The 19,612-nt window shown below is 36.2% G+C and overlaps 1 protein-coding gene across 6 annotated transcripts in view; it reads right to left on the bottom strand.

Moving 5' to 3' along the window:
* STXBP5L (syntaxin binding protein 5L) overlaps positions 1-19,612 on the bottom strand; it is a 174,516-nt gene that overhangs the window by 83,764 nt on the left and 71,140 nt on the right. For all 6 annotated transcript variants that reach the window (XM_088535792.1, XM_088535787.1, XM_088535790.1 and 3 more), the window contains exons 5-6: positions 12,429-12,563; positions 2,223-2,286 (exon numbers count right to left, since the gene is read on the bottom strand). In XM_088535792.1, the coding sequence (XP_088391918.1) occupies positions 2,223-2,286; positions 12,429-12,563 (199 nt within the window). The remainder of the gene's footprint in view (positions 1-2,222; positions 2,287-12,428; positions 12,564-19,612) is intronic.

Below are 19,612 nucleotides of genomic sequence, written 5' to 3'. Positions count from 1 at the left end.
AAAGCAAGCACCAAAGAAGTGTATGTGAAGAGGGCAAGTACCCATGACTGCCCTGCTTTTTTGCTTGCTACTGAGCACTAAGCTGGCATTTTCGCTCAGTTATTGACCATTACTCTGAAATCTTACTACAAAACTGTAATTATCAGCTGAGATTTATTGTCTTATATGCTAGAAATATTCTTTCCCCCATATGTAACACTTCCCATTATTTACACTGAATTTTAACTGCCATTTTATTTCTGAGTTTCTGAGGCTCTTGAAGTCCAACAAACTTGGTTGCACACTCTCTTTGGTATATTGCTTATGACTATTGAGCCACAAAATTCCCAGAAGTATAGCTTTTTATTCCTTACCACTCTATTCTGAAGGATGATTTTTTTTTTCTCCTTCATTCTTTCAAGTAAAATTTGATAAGACTTAGTTGAAAAATTTAATTTACAATTTTCTCTACTGCCAGTTCTTGCGATCTGGAGCTATGTCCTACATTCAGTGTTTGGATCTACTCTTTTCCTGATATTCTCCAGTAAACATCAAACAATGTATTAATTTCACAGTCTTCTGTACCAACACGTAATCACCAAGCACATTCTGCAAATCTACAAATGCTTTGCTCGCACCACTTGTCTCACTGCACTACTCTCATCTATCAATGACATGAGAAGCTGCACTGGAATGGTTTCGATATGGCTTAGATTTTATTCTCTCTCTCCCTCCAAACATGGAGATGTTTGTTCTTCACAAAGATCCATCTGATTTTGCCATTGCCAGATCTTTGTTAGCATGCTAGTACTTCAGCAGTGCCCAGATGCCTCCAGCGTGTCCTCTGAGCAACAAGCAATTGTATTTCCAAACAAATTCTTCAATAGCTCCCTTTCCTGAGACCTTTTCATCTTCTGTCTTTCTGCTGATGACAAAGTACTTTAGATTTCGGTTTGGACATCGTACATGACATTCCTTTAAGGGATGTTTGCTCTCAAGACAATTTTTGTAAAATTATTGTATCATTATTCCCTACTGTACTTTAGGTAAGTCATCAACAGCTACTGCTGTGGTTGGAGGACAACCTATGCACCTATATGCCTAACCAATACACCTCAATTGTTGTCAGGTAGTTGGTTATCAATAGTTAAATAACATTTCTTGACAACTTCTGGTCAGAGGCTGAAACACTATACTTCACAGTGTTTAATTGTCTTCATTTGCTCTGTCCTCAATTGCTTGATCTACTGTGACTCTTCCAAAATCCAATTTGAAATAATGAGCATTGGAGCTAACTGGTAAGTGCATCATTTGCACATAGTTCAACTTGCAGTATAGAAAAGACCAGGGAATGACAACACAAATGCAATTCACGTGTAGCCTCCAGCCTTTTTCCCTAGATACCCACATTAGTTTCAGCATGAAGTTCCTTAAATCATATCAGAAATTCAGACAGCTTGTAGTTTCCAACTGCCATTGCCTGTTACATAACTAAGGGGCGCAGCCAAACAGATACACCATTTACTAGATGCAACCCTGTATAAATACTCTCTGAAATACAGTTATCAGAACATAAAAAATCACACACAAGATTATATTGTTAATTGTCCCCTCTACATGGCCAAAATGATCAAAAATTATGTACCATCACATAACTAAAAACAGGCCAATTAATACTGGCATTGTGACAACCAAATTTCATTTTGAAAAAGCTACTGTGCAAATAATCTGACTCAGTTTTTGCCTCCTGATGGTATCAATCACTAACTTTCAGACAATATATTTTGCTTCCATTGGTTGACAGCTCTGCTATTTTGAGCCCTGTTCACAAACAGCAGCATGTTCCAAATGTGGGTGCTATCACTGGAGTTCCTGCAGAAAAAAAGACTTATGATCTCATGAGAACTTATGAAGATTCCCTCAAAATAGCATGCTTATCAAACCTGAGATCCTCACACAGTCTAGGCAAAACTCATATTTATTTAATCAGGAGCAATTCTGACTGTAGATTTCAGAGAACAGTATGCTGTTTGTATCTCAGAATCATAACATTTTTCCTCATTAAAATTTTCCACAGAAAATTGCTTTCTAAAAAATTGTAATTTGCTTAGAGTTCCCTTACCGATGAAAGCATATAATTAAATTATTTTAAAAAGCATAAAATTGATTTAAAATGAAAGTGCTATTAAGGGCAATGAGGGCTATGAAATATTGTGGTATTTTATATAATCAATTGTACTCACTTTTCCCTCATCTCTCGGGCTGTCGCTTAAATGTACTACTGGCCCAGGGTGAGTCTTTGTGGATCTGCAAAACAAAAATCAATTCAAATCTGTGAATCTCTTTTGTATAAAGATGGAGGAGCTTATCTTATCTTTTAGGTATGTTAACCTGCACTTTGAGTGATTTAAAAGTCATTCTAAAAAGTCCAATAGGGGAAAATACATACCTGAAAGTTATCAGTACCTCTCTATGTCTTCCTCTTACTACCTGTTTGTCCTGTTCTTGGCAAAATCTCTTTTTTTTTCTTTCTTTTTTTTTTTTTCCTAATTTTTAATCTCAGTAGTCTTCCTGTAACAGTAATGTTTTCATTTATTTTCACGGTTTCTTTTTTTGCTTTTTCTGTGGTCCACTCCTGCTTTCCACCCTCACTCCACCCTTGCTTGATTTTAAGGTTAATCTGTCAAAGATTCATTAAGTCTTCACTGGTTTCCTTTCAGTAACTGATTTCAAGTCCCACCAACTTTCAGTCTCATGAGCAGTAGGTCTTCAGCAGCTTTATCCAAACTGTTCCATCAGCTTCAGTGAGGTTTCTAACATGAAGCATCTTGCCTTTTTCCATTCTACAAAGCCTTATAATATCTTCAGACCAACTACTACAACTACTACACCCACACTGCATGTTCAGTGAGGCTTCTCAGCCATTTGACCTATCCCCTGAGCCTTCATAACCCACTATATAGATTCTCTATTGTTCATCCTATCTCATAGCTACTACCTTTTTGTAATTGTTATCAGCAGCTTATTATGCAATTAAGCTTATTATGCAATTAAGCAGTGCAAGGACTGCTTCTCCAGTCACCATCATCCAGCAAATGCAAGTCATAGCAAAGTGAAGGGACAGATGAAGATTTTTAAATTGTCACCTTTTCTGACCAGTCCTTTGCAGTCCATAGTCATACACAGCATAAAGACAAATGCCAGCCTAAGACTAAATCCCACACCTTTACATGTTTTGTATGCTAGCTGCATACATTACAAACGCCAAAAAGAGTTAGCTAACGAAGCTAGTGACAGTGTGGCCGCCACCATCTGCATGAAACCCATGCCACTTTTAGCCTTGACAGAGCTACTAGGCTCCCCAGTACAAGGACATCAAGCTTCTAGAAAGGGTCCAGCATAGAGCCACAAAGATGGTTAAAGGACTTGAGCATCTATCATACGAGGAAAGACTAAGCGAGCTGGGCCTGTTTAGTCTGGAGAAGACTGAGAGGAGATTTGATCAACACGTTCAAGTACCTGAGGGGTGAATGTAGGGAGGATGGGATCAAACTCTTTTCCGTGGTGGCTGGTGACAGGATGTGGGGTAATGAGTGCAAGTTGAAACATAGGAAGTTTAATCTCCATATGAGGAAGAACTTTCTTGTGAGAGTGACAGCCCTGGAACAGGCTGCCCAGAGAGGTTGATCTCCTTTTCTGGAGATCTTCAAAACCTGCCTGGATGCCACCCTATGCCACGTGCTCTAGGTGTCCCTGCGTATGCAGGGGGGTTGGACTAGATGATCTCTAGAGGTCCCTTCCAATCTCAACCATTCTGTGATTCTGTGATCTTCTTTTTTTTTTTTCCTCACAGATAATGGCAGCATTTTGCCTTCCTACATGATTTAGGTGAGCAAGGATTTGCATGAGCATTTTACAACATATCCAAGCACAGAAGTGAGATCAGCAGGAACACAGTAGACAGTTTGTTTTTAAAATAACAGTTTATACAGACTGTGCTTAATAATGAGGAGAGCAGCAAGTATTCAGTTGTCTTGAGTCACAGCATGCAGCATTCCTTCTGTGGACAGCTTTCAGAGACACTGTTAGCAGGAGGCCTGGCTGTCATTCCTATCCAAGCTAACTCCCCAGAGGGGGTCTGTCAGGCTGACCTTTAACTTATATTGATATAAAAAACCACTTCTACAGAGTCAGGCCTGGAAGCAGGCAGGGTAAGCAGTGACAGAGAACAGAGAGGTGAGATAAGGATATGTGCAAGCAGAGCTTAAACCCATACATGCGCACTGTATGTCCTCAGCGAGGCCATAGGACATCCTGGTACATTCTAGGCTGCTTTGAACTTTGTTTTTGACATAAGCTCACTGTCTGGACAGGTCAGAACATGTTGAAGGAAAAAAACAGGTCTATATGGGTTACAGGCTGTCACTCATTATTTTATTTCCTGGCAGGATCCAGAACTGAAAAAAAAACAACTTAAAGGAAAAGAAGGAAGTAAAAGAATAGGAGGAGGAACTGGTCAAAGGAAGGCAGCATCGGAATACTTTGTAGTCAAATGAGAACCACTCTGCTACACTGCTTACCCACATCTCTCTGTCTCCGTGCTTAACTATGGTAGCACTTCTTGCTATGCAAAAATGGTGCAGTTTCAAGACTGCTCTATGTTGATTATCAAAACAGGACACTGAGCAAAGCCACATAAATGCCAGGAAAGACTAAACTGGTAACGGACAAAATGGCAGAAGGAGCCGGCCGGCGAGGTGGGGTACATTTGGCCAGTCATTCCCGACCATTAATTATTAGGCAGGTTAGGTTGCTTGGCTACTCCAGCATGGGTATTTTACCAGGAATATTTGCAAGAAAGGGGCAATTAGAGGAAGCAAGGGAAAGTGCATACTGGCTAAAGGTTGATTCCGTCTAGATTTTTCTCTGTATTTACTGATTTTTTAAGTTGAGAACAATTCAATCCAATTTGTATGACCATCATTTTCTCTTTAAACTCAATGTATTTTTGCATACTAAAGCAAGCTGCCATTTACCTCCGGGGGAAGTAAATTGTTACATGACCTGTAGTTAATCTTCATTACACCTCATTTTCAGACTAACGATTCTTTCATTTTTACACAAATTACTTATTTTCCTCTGTAAATGACATCAAATTGTTTTTAATAGCAGTCTTATTTTCCTTTTATATTCCTGAAGGGGAATATCCTAAGATTTCTGAGCTGAGACACCAGCTATAAGGGATAATATTCACCAGCCATTTTCCTACCTCCTTCATTTTTCCATCTTGCGTCTACTGTAGCATGATAGTTAGAAAATCCCAGGAGGTTTGCATCCTGAAGCACTGTAATAGAATTTCTTTTTGCTTTTCAAGGTATTAGGCACTTTTTATTTCCTTTTGTAGCAATATCTTTTTATAAAGTTACAAGCCATTTCTTTAGCTTCATTGAATGAGAGCTTTGCTGATGTTATTCTTAAAGCTAATTCAAACCACTGCAGTCAGTGTACTAAATTTATGAAATTATATTTTTCCCTCATTCTCTTTCCCCTGTATTTGATGCAAGTGTTCTCTTATTATCTGTACCTTAATATTTAATATAGTGTTCCCTCTCTATTTTAACAGTTTAGCTGTTCTGTACTACAAGTGATATGGTCAGACCATTTCCATTTTTTTTTCCAATCTTCTTATTTTTGTTTGGTACGTCCCTCTATCAAAAGACAGATTCAATGAACTATTGTTCTGCTTCCAGACCGACACCAGCAGTCTTTGCTTCAGTTCTTGTTAGCGCTTTAATATCAAGTGTTATTACCATAATTGCTTGACAGCTGCTAGCTTTAATTACATGTAGGTTAGAGGAAACAGAACATGTACCAGAGTCTGGCAGCCACAGCACTAACACTGTCAGAAAATGAGAAATGATTTTTTTCAAATAATTTTATATTCTAAGACTCATTTTAGATTTGCCTTCCCAAACAAGATCTCACATAGAGGTTTGGAGGTGATGCCAACAAGATGTTCATGAAGCATTCTGGGATTAGAAAGCCTTGTTCTCCCTAGCAGTCCCTCTTCTTTCATCGCTTTTCCAGGGGTCTATTAAACATTGTTTTTTTATATGTATTCTTTCCTTGCAGAAACAAGAAGATACACATCAAGTAGAGCATTCACATCAAAACTGTTTCTTCTTTGGTCTAAACAATGAGGAACATTCATAATGCACCAAGTATTTGATTTGATTTCTAAGACTCAGTGCTGTGTTGGGCTAGATGTTTAGGGAAGGGTTTGTTGATACAAAATATCACTATTTCAGATAGAACAGGGAATAAAACTGAGCGTGAAAGAGACATAGCCTTCCCCAATCTATGTGGTCTTTTCCCTTGTTGCCCTGAAGCTGTCCTACAATTGGGCACAGAGGAAAGACCTGATTAATCATTTTCTCACTGGCAATGCAACTTTTTTGCATCTCTTTAAGTGATACTATCTCTCCTAGTGCAGGACAGTGGAATCCTAGAACCCCTAATCTAACCGTTTGTGCTGCACGTTAAGACCAGGAACATGCCAAAGAAAGATTAGTTCTTAAAGCAAGTGTCTTACTTCATACACATTTTTTGTTTCTTCAGGGAATTAATATAATAAATAGAAACAACAACGATGTCTGCTGCAGTCCTAGAAAAGTGCTGCGCATGAAAGGACTGCCAGACTGTAGGCTTTAAAGTCAATTTCTCCTAAGGGTAGACATAATGACTGCACTACAAGTAGGCTTATGGGAAGTGATTATTTAGGTAACCATGTTACATCAATAATATTAGTTTACAGAACTCAGAACACTGTCAGAGCTACAGATAAAGTAATTTTTACTTTCCTACAGTACATTATACTGTATGTGGAAATATCTACACAAGGCAACTTTTTGCCTCATCGTAGCTTTAGCCTTGGTAAGCATAAAATACTTTTTTTCCTCTTACTGCTATTATGGTAGAGTTGTCAAGGAGATGATAAAGTTGTATGCCCTCATACAGTGGTAAAGATAGGAAAATAATGTTGAACTAAATTAAATGCAAAAGTAGACATTCAGAAGTTCCTGGAAAGGATGTAAACATGTTGGAAAATCAAACTTGAATAAAACACACTGCTGTTTATGCCAGATATTTCTTTATAGGCTTTCCTCCCAGCTTTCATTGTGACACTGCACGAAAGGTGACTAAAGAAATCAGTAAGTAGGGAAGAAGCAGCAGAGCAAATGAAAGGGGAGTAAAATGCGTGATTCCCAATAATTAACCTGGATACAGCTGCAAGGGACTGAGAAGCTAAAGCTCTGTAAGAAATGAGAAGGACAAAAAACAGAGCCAAGCTCATCAAAAACATGTCAAGTCCAAAAAAAAAAAATACCAACAGCCATGAGCTGTAGTAAAGAAGCTCAAAAAGCTACTTTCAACTGAGCAAGAAAAAAAGAATGAGCTACTTACCCATGAGAGGAAAACTTTCACCCCAAGATAAAAAAAAAAAGACTGCAGAAGAACTGAAAAATGGAAAAAAAAGGTTCCCATAGCACCTGTATAAGACTATCAGCACATTAACAAATTATTGATACATTGAATTGTTTCCTATTTCAGAAGTTATTCCTGATAACACCATGTATTAATTTAGTTGTTGCATATTCATGATATGCCAAGCACCTGAGATTTGACTCTTAATGAGGAGAACAAGAATGAAGCAAAGAACTATTTACTGTGAAAATAAATAATAAAAAAAACTTGAGAGGATACAAGATTTTATATAATTTTTTTATTTTAAAATTAGAAAGCTCAAAAATGTGAAGTCTTCAGCAGTTTTATAATTTGGATTGGAAAAAATGTGGAAAAATATATAGATGGTGTGGGAAGATAACCCATCCTTCTGGGAAACTATTCACTCTGAGAAACTAAGTGGCATAAGTAATGCTGAAAGAACTTCATTTCTCACTAGCAATCTGTCAAACTCAAAATATGAAAAATCTGCACTCGAAGCCCCTTCTCAAGTAGACAGTGTTCAAGTGCTCCCCTAATGAATGAATGAGTTATGGGCTTGGGAGTAGCATAGAAATGGTAAAATTGGAAGTCAGTTATGACAGAATCGTAACTTTTTTGTCCCTTAGTCCTTTTCTTTCAGACTCCTTGTGAGATCTTTTTACAAACACCACATGACCTTCCAAAACGTCCCATTCTGCGGGCTGAGAAAAATAATCCCATAGTAGGTGGAGTCAATGGAGACATATGTTGACATCACTGACTGCTCCTCTCTTCTAGACCTATTTCCAAAGATTTGATTAGAGAGTAAAAAAACAAGATACACAATGAGCACCAAACATCTTTGATCAAGGACTAGCTCTGCTGCATGCCACAGAAATGACAAGTGGAAAAAATTTAACTTACTATTTCTTCACAGCTGAACAGATGCTTTTATTGTGATCTGAAGTAGTAGTAATGCATGAGATAAAAATGGCTGAGACAAGAATAACTACAGCAAATGTTTCTAAAACTACCTATATTCTAACAATATTTTTCAGCTCTGAACAAGGTGAAGTCCACTGCAACCTAAACAGTGCACCTGATTTATTAAATTTTGTTATTATCGCTGCTGTTGTAATTTCCAGCATCAGTTTGCCTTAGTACTGAAAATCATCAAATAAAAAGACAGGAAAAAAAATCTTTCCTTTGCATTACTATTTTTTCAGGCTTTAATTTTTTCCCTGAAAATATATACCATTTTAAGATGGCTGGATGATTTTTCCTATGTTAGAGGGCAATAGACTCATATCAAAAACAAAACAGGTATTTCAACCATCTTTCTCAATTAATTTCTCCAGTTGATATTTCTGAATTATTTAAAAATGAAAAAAAAAAACTATCATTCCAAAATATAGTGCTGCATAGCTCACTCAGCATATTTTGATACAGAAAGGAGTAAAAAAAAATCATAAATGGTGATAAAAAGTAAGCAAACAAAGCCTAAAACATTTATATCTGGAGTTAGCCATCTTTCAGTTCTTTGCCGAGTGACTTCATCTGAACCTTGCTCTGTAACACAACCACTAATATTTTTATAACCACTATCAGGAAAAAAAAGAAAGTTAGAGTCATTTTATGGGCCTCAGTGTCTGCCTGTCCTTTTTTTTTTTTTTTTTTTTTTTTCCTTTTTTCCCCTGAGCATGAACAGTTATTTTCTCTGTAATTAATCTCAGTCTGCCTGAAGAAATTGTGTGTGAGGTTGAAACCTTGGTAAGTCCATGAATTGACTAAAATGAGCTTTTGAAGTTAGTTTTCCATGCCTCACTTTTTGCATCTATGCAACCCCATTTGTTATATTACTTACTGAACAATGGTATCATGACCTTACATGGAGAAATTCATTCTGTGATGAAAGGCTACGATATAGCTTGTATGTCTTTTCCAAAGGACAAAACGACAACACTGGAATTCTAATCTCCTCAGGTTATCTTGACCTCCACTTTATGTGGAAGCCCCCATCCATGTTCTGGATTTCTGTGGAGTTTTGTTTGTTTCATAGAATCATAGAATGCTTAAAGTTGGAAGGGACCTCTAGAGGTCATCTAGTCCAACCCCCCCGCACACACAAGGTCGTTTGTTTTTGCTGTTTTGTTTTTGTTTTTTTTTTTGCAAAAAAATCTGGCTTGATTCAAAGACATATGGTTATACACAGTTCACCATTTCAAAGTTGGAGCTTTTCAAAAACTGTATCAATTCCATCTTTTATTGGTTTTCGGGTGAAACCTTGGAACCTTGAGGACAACCCAGTTAAAGCCACGTGGTGAGAATTGACTGGAATTTCATCAGAAGGGGACTGTAAGTCAGTGCAAATAATCAAGATGGATCTTGCAAGAAACTCAAATTGTTAGCTTGCAATTGTAGAAACTGCAGGTGAGAGTTGCGTGAAGAGGGAAAGCTCCTTCCGGCTTGTTTGGGTAGATGAAACACAAGTCTGACACATTCAGAATTCTATTCATAAACTCTCCATCTAAACTGAGGACATGAAAGCTGCAGAGAGTTTTCCTAGACTTTCTTTGCCAGTAAAATTCACCCAAATATGCCTGTACAGAAAGCAAATACTTTGCTTCCACGCTTTGCACAGAAAATAGTATCTTTAAATTAATGCCACACTGAAAAACAAAGTTATGAGGTTGAAGCTTTTCCTAGGGACATACACACACCATTTTGCTGTTTTCTCTCATCTTTGAAAGTATCTAGGATCAACAGGCCCTATAAATTTGGGGCCAAGGCCCTGAGCAACCTGGTCAGACCTCATAGCTGATCATGCTGTAAGCAGGATGTTGGTCTAAAGACCTTCTAAGGCTTAGAGACTTTCCAGCCTGAATTTTTGTATGCTTTTAGGATACAAAAATATGACAGTGGCTTAAATCAGTGGATTAAAAATATAATCAAATAAGAACACATCCATTAGACCAAAGTAAAATAGTTCTTGTAAATACAGGTCAACACGATTGAAAAGGAAAGTCTATTAACAAACACCCATTCTCATGGGATGCACCTTAAGTATAACAACCTTCAGTTCAAAAGATAATCTACTTAATCATTTTTCTTCCAGTACTCTTGCTCACTTGGGAAAAATGCATAGTCTGTTGTTATCTTATGTTATATTCCAGACAGAGTTCAAGTTAGCTTACCAGGGAAGTTACCTAGTTCCAATGTCAGCCTGCTATGGCAAGCATCACCATTATCCCCAACAGCCTCTTCCTTAAATACAGAGAAACTAATCTGAAGACATACAACATCCCAGTGTCTACCTGTGTATTTACAACTAAGGATAACTTCCCCATCCATTATCAAGAAGTATCAGATGTGACTGAATGGACAAGACAGAATTTTCAGGCTAGCACTGCTTACAGAGATAAAGGTGCGCTTTTAAGACTGATTGAACTAAAAGTAGTAATGAGTGGATATTTGTACTCAACTGTCACGAAGATGATACACGTCAAAAAACAGTTTTTAGAAGAATAAATGATTACGATATCCTTGCAATATCTCTGAGTACTTGAGATGACAAGGCATATCTGCATTATGTTGTTACTGTCTTTATGTTTTATGATTTTTTTCTTTCTTCCAAAAAGTCGTTACATTGCATAGACAAAACACACTGAGAAAATTCAAGAGAGGCTGCTCGTTTACCAAAAAGGTTCCCAAGAGGAATCCTCTTGCACAGCATCTAGCTTATCTTAGCACCCAGAACTCTTGCTCTTTACCAAGCAGCCTTTGCATCCCACATACTTCTTCATTAAATAAAAACATTATTTTAACCATTTCTCAGTAAAAGAGCTATATTGTAGCCATTAAAAAAAAGGATTTAGGCAAATTATTTCAGGCAAATTATTTTAGGCAAATTATTTCAAAACTACTTTGAAATAATTGGGAAGGGGAATTAGGTGAAAAGCATCCATTCCATAAAAATGCAGGTTTTGAAATTGGAAATTCCATGCAGAAGAACAGCATTCTAGTTTCTGAGGAAGAAAAAATAAAGTTAAATAATAATAAAAAGTTAAAAATAACTTAAGTTGCTCACGAAAATAAGCAAAGTTTCGTTAAAGGAAGACAAACAAGTATACAAATGGCAATTTGATTCATCTTGGCTCACTGAGCTTGATTAATTTCAGTTTACTACCTAAAGTTACAGGTTCCTCATGACATTAAGTGGATGTCTCAGAAACTGCACAAGTTTGTCTGCAGCACTTCTGTTTGCAAAAATTTCACAGAGGAAATAGCAGAGAAGTACTTTTTCATTAATACCAAGGCTTTCATTGGCAAGAACCAAAGATTCATTCCAGACCAAAAAGGCTTGCACTTCTCCCTCCATTTCCTATACACTGCACACAGAAGTTGAGCTTGCCTTTCCAAGAACTGGCATTTGACAGACACCAAAAGCTGCTCATTACCTTCCCTCTTAGTTCATCAGCAACTTTTCATGAAGATCACTAGGTTCTGATAAGCCTGATAAACTTTCAGATTATCTCTGCTTTGACCAGCAGCTTGGTCTACAGCCCTCCAGAATGCCCTTCCAAGTTTTTCTACTTTCAATAAAGTTATACATAGAGTCAGAAGACCAATGTGCTCCCTTATTCTCTTCTGAGGAGATCAGACCATATTGATAAAAACAGTAGAGTCTGAATTGATGAGATTCACGATTTAGCTGTATGTAATCAAACTTGAGAGTTATACAGGTTTCCAAATAATTTAATAATATAGTTATATAATCATGTTTCTAATTTCCTAAAGTCCAACAACAGTTAATAATATATAGGCTTTAATATAAAAAGTTTTCTAGAATACTTGTAAATGTTTGTAAAATCCAGTTATTCTTAAAAGGGAATCTATAGACAGCTGCCAGCAACATGAAAGTGACCACAGACACAAATGTAAAAAAAACAAAAAACTGTACTTACAGTTCTATTGCCTTGTTCCACATGATAACATATCCAGAAAGAATGAAAGACTCAATATTTACAATGTGTGTGTTTCCCCTCTCTGTTCCAACATAAAGCCATTTACTCTGGAAAGGTAGATGGCAGTAAGTAATCCTGTAAAGAAAAAGAAAGGTGACTAATGCTGTGTCAACATTTCTTTTTTCCAATACTTACAGATAAAGTGAGTGTTCTTTGTATTTTAATCTCTGAGGAAAAGCTGGGTAGCACTTTTCACCAAGTGCACTTTTTTCCAGGTCACCTGCTAAAAAATCACAACTGAAAATCTAAAGAAAAAAAAAAAAGCCATCCTGCATACCTAGCCATCCTGCCTACCTATAGTAAGGGCAGGCAAGGAGAACCAAAGCACTTGTGCACAACACTAGTTATATTATTTCCATGAATATGCAAACTACACTGTAAAAGTATCCAAGATGCTCAAGTTAGACTTGAGCATGATTAATGCTTTGAACAAGTGTAACAACATCATTCACACAAGAAAACATTCACTTTGTTGGGTGCTAGCTGGGCAAATAGGTCACTGGATAGCACATTACCAGTGCAGTTAAGCATTATATGATACATGCTCTGAAATCTACTACATTCATATCATTCTTACAGGGTGATAAACCGTTTCAGTATTAGTTTGGATGAAATGGTAATTTCTGTGAATAATACATAAATATTTTAACAGATATGATGAATGAGTGAATTCAGGTTTGTCAAATATAAGAGTATTCATATTCAAACAAACCCCAAGCTGATTCCACCTAAAATACAAAACCATTTGCTGCTGAAATCTGTTTGCTACATACACAGACATCTTCATTTTATCTTATGATATAGCCTCAGGAATTTTGACAAAAAGCAGGCATTTCACTTGCTATGCCACATGTCAATTTTTATCAGTCAATTCCACAAGCCAAGTATTTCTAGCTTTGATATACAAGCTGGAGAGTTATGCAATAATTTTTATCCTAAAAAACGAAAATCAAACAATGAACAGCATTCATGAAAATACATATTTCCAAGTTATATTCTTATGGTAAAGCAATCTTTTTGAATTCATTATAAAAGAATGAGAGGAGTGTTGGTTATCTTCCAATAATCTAACCTTAAATATGTGAAGTCCTCTGAGGAGAAGAACCACACTTGAAATTAAAGGATTTGTTTAACATTATTACAGATTTCACATATTTTCTGTAAACATTCCTGGTTTGGGACATTATATTTTATGCTAGATCTAACAGAGTTGAGATATGCTGTCTTTGAATCCTGATTTATGGGGAAAACTATCATTAAACAAGGACTCCAGCAAAAGGCTTACCCTTCACAGGTATTCAGGCTATTTGTTGATTCGAGTGAGACAGAAACGTGACACAGGCTTTGTTCTGTCTATCTGCACAGGGGTACATTTTATTAGTGATCTCATTATGGCAATGATTTGCCTACCTTCAGTGTAAAGAGAATCAAGTTTTTCAAGACAATAGCTTTCAGAATGGAAATTACAGCTTAATGTGTATAAACTAAAATGTCTTCAAGCAACAACTGTTAATTGTGGGTGCAGTAAAATTGGCAAACATCTAAAAAAAAATAACAATAATTTTGCTTGCTGTAATTTAAGCCCCTAGTTTTATTGTTCTGTTCATAAAGGATACATTGAAAAGGTTACCTTTTCCACTTAGCAGTTTTAGAGTGAGAAAGATTTCATATTTTCATGTCTTCCACAATCCTTTTCTTCTTTAAATCGAACAACACAATTTATTTCTCTTCAGAGGCACCATTTGCTAGACTTCTGGTCAGATTCATATTTAGACCAAATTTCTGGTTTTCTAGTTTATAGTTTTCTGTTTTTCTGTACTAGCTCTGCTTTTCTCTCTTGTACTCGAAACTGTGGCACTCGCATGCTTTACTAGGTTTCAGCCTCATGCATAAAGCTGTCTGGATGCCTGGTTGATTAATCTTTTAAGCACCTCACATTAATGCTTATTCTTTGTAGTAAACTGCTAAATTACAGAAGGAGAAAAAAAAGTGACTTTGAAAGCAGTGAAAATGTAGTTATCTAATGAAATGTAGTTATCTAATGACCGATAGTTGACTCGTGAATGACAGAGTAAACCCTTGGTTGACTTGAATGCTGCTACTCCAAATTCTTGCATTTGTGTCATCAGGCTAGCAGGTTTAAGTTCATGCTGAACCATAGTAATTGCCATTATTCTGACAAACCCACTCACAAGCCAGTATGGTGTATTGCAAAAAATCATGTGCATCTCCAAAGCCTGATCCAGTATCTTAATGATGAACAAAGACTTAAAATCACTTCTGCCACAATGCAACATTGCTCTTACTTGGTATTTTTCATTTTTGAAATTTGTTTCTAATAATTGTCAGTTATGGTCCTGCAAGTATAACAACCCCAGCCTTCAAATAGAAGTCTGCTTGCCCAGATATTGCATTTTCTCCATTTGTACACCTTGGGCTTAAAAATATAAGAGCAATGTTTGATGAGGAAGGCCCTACTTTAAGAGTATACTATCCTCTTAAAGAAAATCTGTATGTCTAAAATAAATAAATAAATAAATAGACAACAAAAAACAGTAATCAGGATAGAAGTATAGAAGTCTCTGTATGTCTCTATCTGTCTTTCAAGAATACAGTTTAAAATGAAGCCCAATATATATATAATATGAAATTCAAACAACTGACAAACATATATGCAAAATATACATAAAACATCCTGGTTTTCCACTACAATAATATAATTGTGTGAAAGTTATACTAGCTAGTAGACAGACCAAGTAACAGGAGACAACACTGTAGTCTGATCCTGTAGTTTTCACTATGGAAGAAAGGCATCCCTCTACTAGTCATATATGCTCCAAGCAAATTAAGGTGTTTTTTGATGCCTGTACAAAAAACAACCAAGTAGTTGGAGTGGGGAAAGGAAGGTTGATTAAGACGATGTGAATGTGCTTATTAAGTATGAATCACTTCTGCCTGAACTTTGTCAAACAAGTTGTAAATGTGAACAAAGTAACATGAAACCTGATTAAATGGAGTCCTGAAAATTTGTTCAACTTTGACCACTTACAGGAACTTGGCCAGATCTATGAGTATTCTACATTCCCGGGAGCCAGATGCTAAACAGCAACAAAACCAATATGAATCTCATGGCATGTGGTAAAATACAGTAAAAAATACAGACTGATACCATGAAAGGAACTTATATGTAGCCAAAAATAGACTGGAATATTGTGTCTGTTTTTCAAGGTATTCAAAACACAAAGCAGGATGTAAAATGTAAAAAACAAACAAACAAACAAACAACACATTTAAATGAGAATTTATTATACAAAAATTCATTAGATAAATTTCAGGATTCAGGATTTTCATAAACTAACGCGACATCATCAAAAGTGCTAAGAAAAAAAAACTTCATTTTAAAAATGAATATATTATTCCTGACTTAATACCATCTTCCTTGCGGCAATATGGAAAAGAAGAAAATACATTGCTCAGAAATAAAAAAGATAATGTCCCGACCATTTCCTTCTGCTTTGTTATTTTTTTTTTCTTTAAATGAACATGTTTCCTGAAATGTTTTTCCTTGGGTCTGGGAGGGAGAAATAAATAGTAGTTTTGTCAAAATGTTTTCTTTTAATAAACAGTTTGCCCAATTTCATTATTCACTTTCTCATTTCTTGAAACCGAAACCGCTAAGGAATTTATATTAACATATACCTTCTCCCCTATAGATAAACATGGGTAAGCATACAACTCACAGCAACCCTCACGCCAGGTGCTGACTGCAGTAAGAAGGGGTTGGTTTCTACAGGTTCCCACTAAAAACAGACATCAGCTCTAATTTCCTCTTGGAAACTTCCCAAACTAGATTACCCGACCTGGGTTCTCAAACCGTCCCTGGCCATCACCCCTGGTACTAGCTAATCATTCCATGCTGTTCTATCAGGTCCTCTTTTAAAACTGCTCTTTTTAGAGAAACCTGTGGCCTGTTTTGCAGCAGCAAAGGAGGAGTGCTGGAGAAGGCCTTGCCTTTGTGTCGGACCTGTGCAAGATTTCTTCATGCCAGTAGTGGTATCTACAGCTGTCCAGGGTGCCTTGTGACTTCATATGTAATCTTCTCCTCCCTACATCAGCAAGCAAAAATGTTATTTCAGACCTCCTACTCCCTTTTAATGCTTTGGCTTTTCTGAATAAAAAAGAACACAAAATGTGCTCACTGACATGCAAATAAGGTCAGACTCCTAGTTGGTTCCCCTCATTCTTCAGTGACTGAAAATAGACTGCCCCTTTCTGAAGACAGTATCCAGCATCCTCAGAAAGCCTTGGGCTGCTTTTGGTGGGTTCACAAGCCGGTGTTATTGCTGAAATTATTGCTTTAGCTCACAAAATGTACATAAGTACATTTAGTCAAGTATTCATGAGGTCTAACAAACCAGTACGCTACCTGAAACACATGAGCAGAAGTCCAAGCTGTATGTACAGGCAATAATTAGTTCAGACCAGCAGATCATTCAGAGAACCTTAATTAAAAGCTAGTTGCCCTCTGGAGGTATTTTTTCTTCTCCCTGGGTTACACAGAATACCAGAGCTCATCAGCTATCTAAGCACCTTCCAACCTTGAAGGACCTACCAGACTATTGTTAAAGATTAGTTAGAATTCAAATGTCAAAATTTACTTTACAACTTCAAAATATTTATCTAAACTGATTCTGAATAAAAAAAAGAGAGAGAGAGAGAGAGAGAAAATATAATGATTTTCAGAACACATTTTTCAAAAACCAGTTTCCTTAAAATAAATAATTGAAACAGTAGATGTTAGGTAACTGGATAATAAGTATGAAAGAACACCTAAGAATGCCGCTTTAAAATAATTTTAAAAACCCACTAGGAATAAGAATATGCAAATAAACTTACAGTTCTGAAGAAATGGCCAATAAAGCAAATGAATGATTTAAGGCCCAACACAAATAGAGGTGTTCTGGTTCTTTAGAAAATGAAAAAAAAAAAAGTAAGGAGGATTCCTGTATATTTAATCATGCAAATAGTTAGGGTGTATAAAGGCAGTAGGGCAGTTATGGTGTGCATTATCAGTAATCTATGCAGCCTGTCCTCCGTATCACGTTGTGTGTTTGCAGCCAGATGGCTGTAAAGTTGGTGGACGGAGCTGTGTCTATCTCTGATAACAGAGATTCCTCTGCAGCACAGGGGACCTATTCACCAGGAAGTCCTAGGAAGGTAGAAATCCAAGATGAACTCCATCATTAAAGCCCTAATGTTTAATCTAAACATTTAGGTGATTTTAGTTAAAGCATGTGCATAGTGTCCAAGCCTGACGTAAAAATATAGTAAACATTTTTAATTAATAACTTGCCATGACTCAGTCACATTAAATTTACAGCAATTCAATTTATCTGGACAGCTTTCCATTTCAGGGTCTCAGTGACACCATATCACAACATAAAGCTTTCTTTCATTCAAAATACATTCTCCACAACCCACACAAAGTCAGTCCATACGTTTATAGTAGTCCCACTTAGGCAGGTTAGGTCAGCATAATAATTTCACCATGACTCAAATAGAAAGAAAACCACAAAAAGGCATGGAATTCTTGGCATGGAATCAGGCATTGGAGTATTGAAAAAAAGTTTCAAAAATATCAATTATCAAAAGATGCATTTATTTGCTTATATATCTCATCATTTTTAGTCCTTCTGTCAATAAAATATTTGACAAATATTCATTTTTCACATGATTGTGCATCAGCAATGATCAAAAAATGCAAATCAAGTTTTATTTGAAAAAGCAGATGTTCCTTATTACTTATTATATCCTCAGCAGGAAAAAGAAGAGATTGCGAGATCAAAACTTCATAGTTAATGGTGATTACTTTAGCACTAATGAGAGACAGGCTGGTAACAACCATAATATAGTTAAAATACAGTAGTTATGGGACATGAGGTACAAATCAAAATTAAATTGGAAAACATGTATGCCAAAAGTGAGCTCTAATGCACATTAAGAGGGCAATATAAAGCTTAGCTTTGTTTTTTTTTGTTTTATTTTACCTCAAAACAAATTTGGAAAAACACTGAGATGGATGAATCAGAGTTCATGTTAGATCCCAGTAGAGTGATCAAATCTTTGACACTGATCTTTGTGGTCCATCTTTCTTTAAGTGTGATTTGGCTGTAATTTAAAATAAGAAAACCTTTTTATGTTCTAAGTATAATTTCCTCTAACATTGTCGGTCAACCTTTCTTTTACATTAACACAAATTGTTCTTTTTTATTTTATGTTTTCATTACTTACATGGGAGAAATTTAAGCAGAGCTGAAAATAAACTACATAGCTTGTGTTAGATGCTGATGACAGCACCATGAAGGCATTGCAGTATAAAACCCCATTATTATTTGCAGATCTCTGAACACAAAAGCATTATTAAGGAAAATGATATTTAGAAAACATTGCACAAACATTATCATCGCTAGTCTTTTCCAGCTATTATATAGACTGCTCAAAATTACTCTTTATCGTTTTTTAGCTACAATGTATACCCTACAATTTTTTAGCTACAATTAGAGACAATTAGAGTGCAGGGTGAGTAAAAAATATTTAATGACCAATATAACCGGAATTTCTATTTTCCCATCATTTAATCATGAACTGAATGTGACTCCTCTGAATTTGCTTTTTATAACCACCCCATGAATCATTCGTAGCAATAAATTGTAGCTTATTAATGAAAGTCACAAACTGTTGACAATTAACTAATTAATTAAATATTAATTAAATATTGTTCAGCCTATAAGGTACAGTGGCTATTTGCCAACTGAAAAGTCAATACAGCAATAGGACCACTTGAAGACATGACTTAGCCTTAGGCTTTTCAAAGGGGCAGATAGTCTGCAGAGAGCACTCTGCTAAAGAATGAGATTGTAAAATGGATTGCCCCCACAAATATGTAATCAAGACAGCTGTAACAGGTAATTCCTTCCTGAGAAGGTGCCATACATCTGTTCATCGATGTTCAAGTATGACAATGCAACATCTCACCAATCCACAAACTATTTTTTTGTTTCTATTTTACAGTGCCTTAGATACAAGTATTCATCATAGTTGTTGCTTGCACAACAGTAGTAACT

This window comes from Tinamus guttatus, unplaced genomic scaffold (assembly GCF_059628265.1).
Source record: "Tinamus guttatus ecotype Peru unplaced genomic scaffold, ASM5962826v1 Tinamus_guttatus_pri_ptg000646l, whole genome shotgun sequence".
NCBI classification, from domain to species: Eukaryota; Metazoa; Chordata; class Aves; order Tinamiformes; family Tinamidae; genus Tinamus; species Tinamus guttatus.
This window is presented reverse-complemented; position numbering and strand designations above follow the sequence as displayed.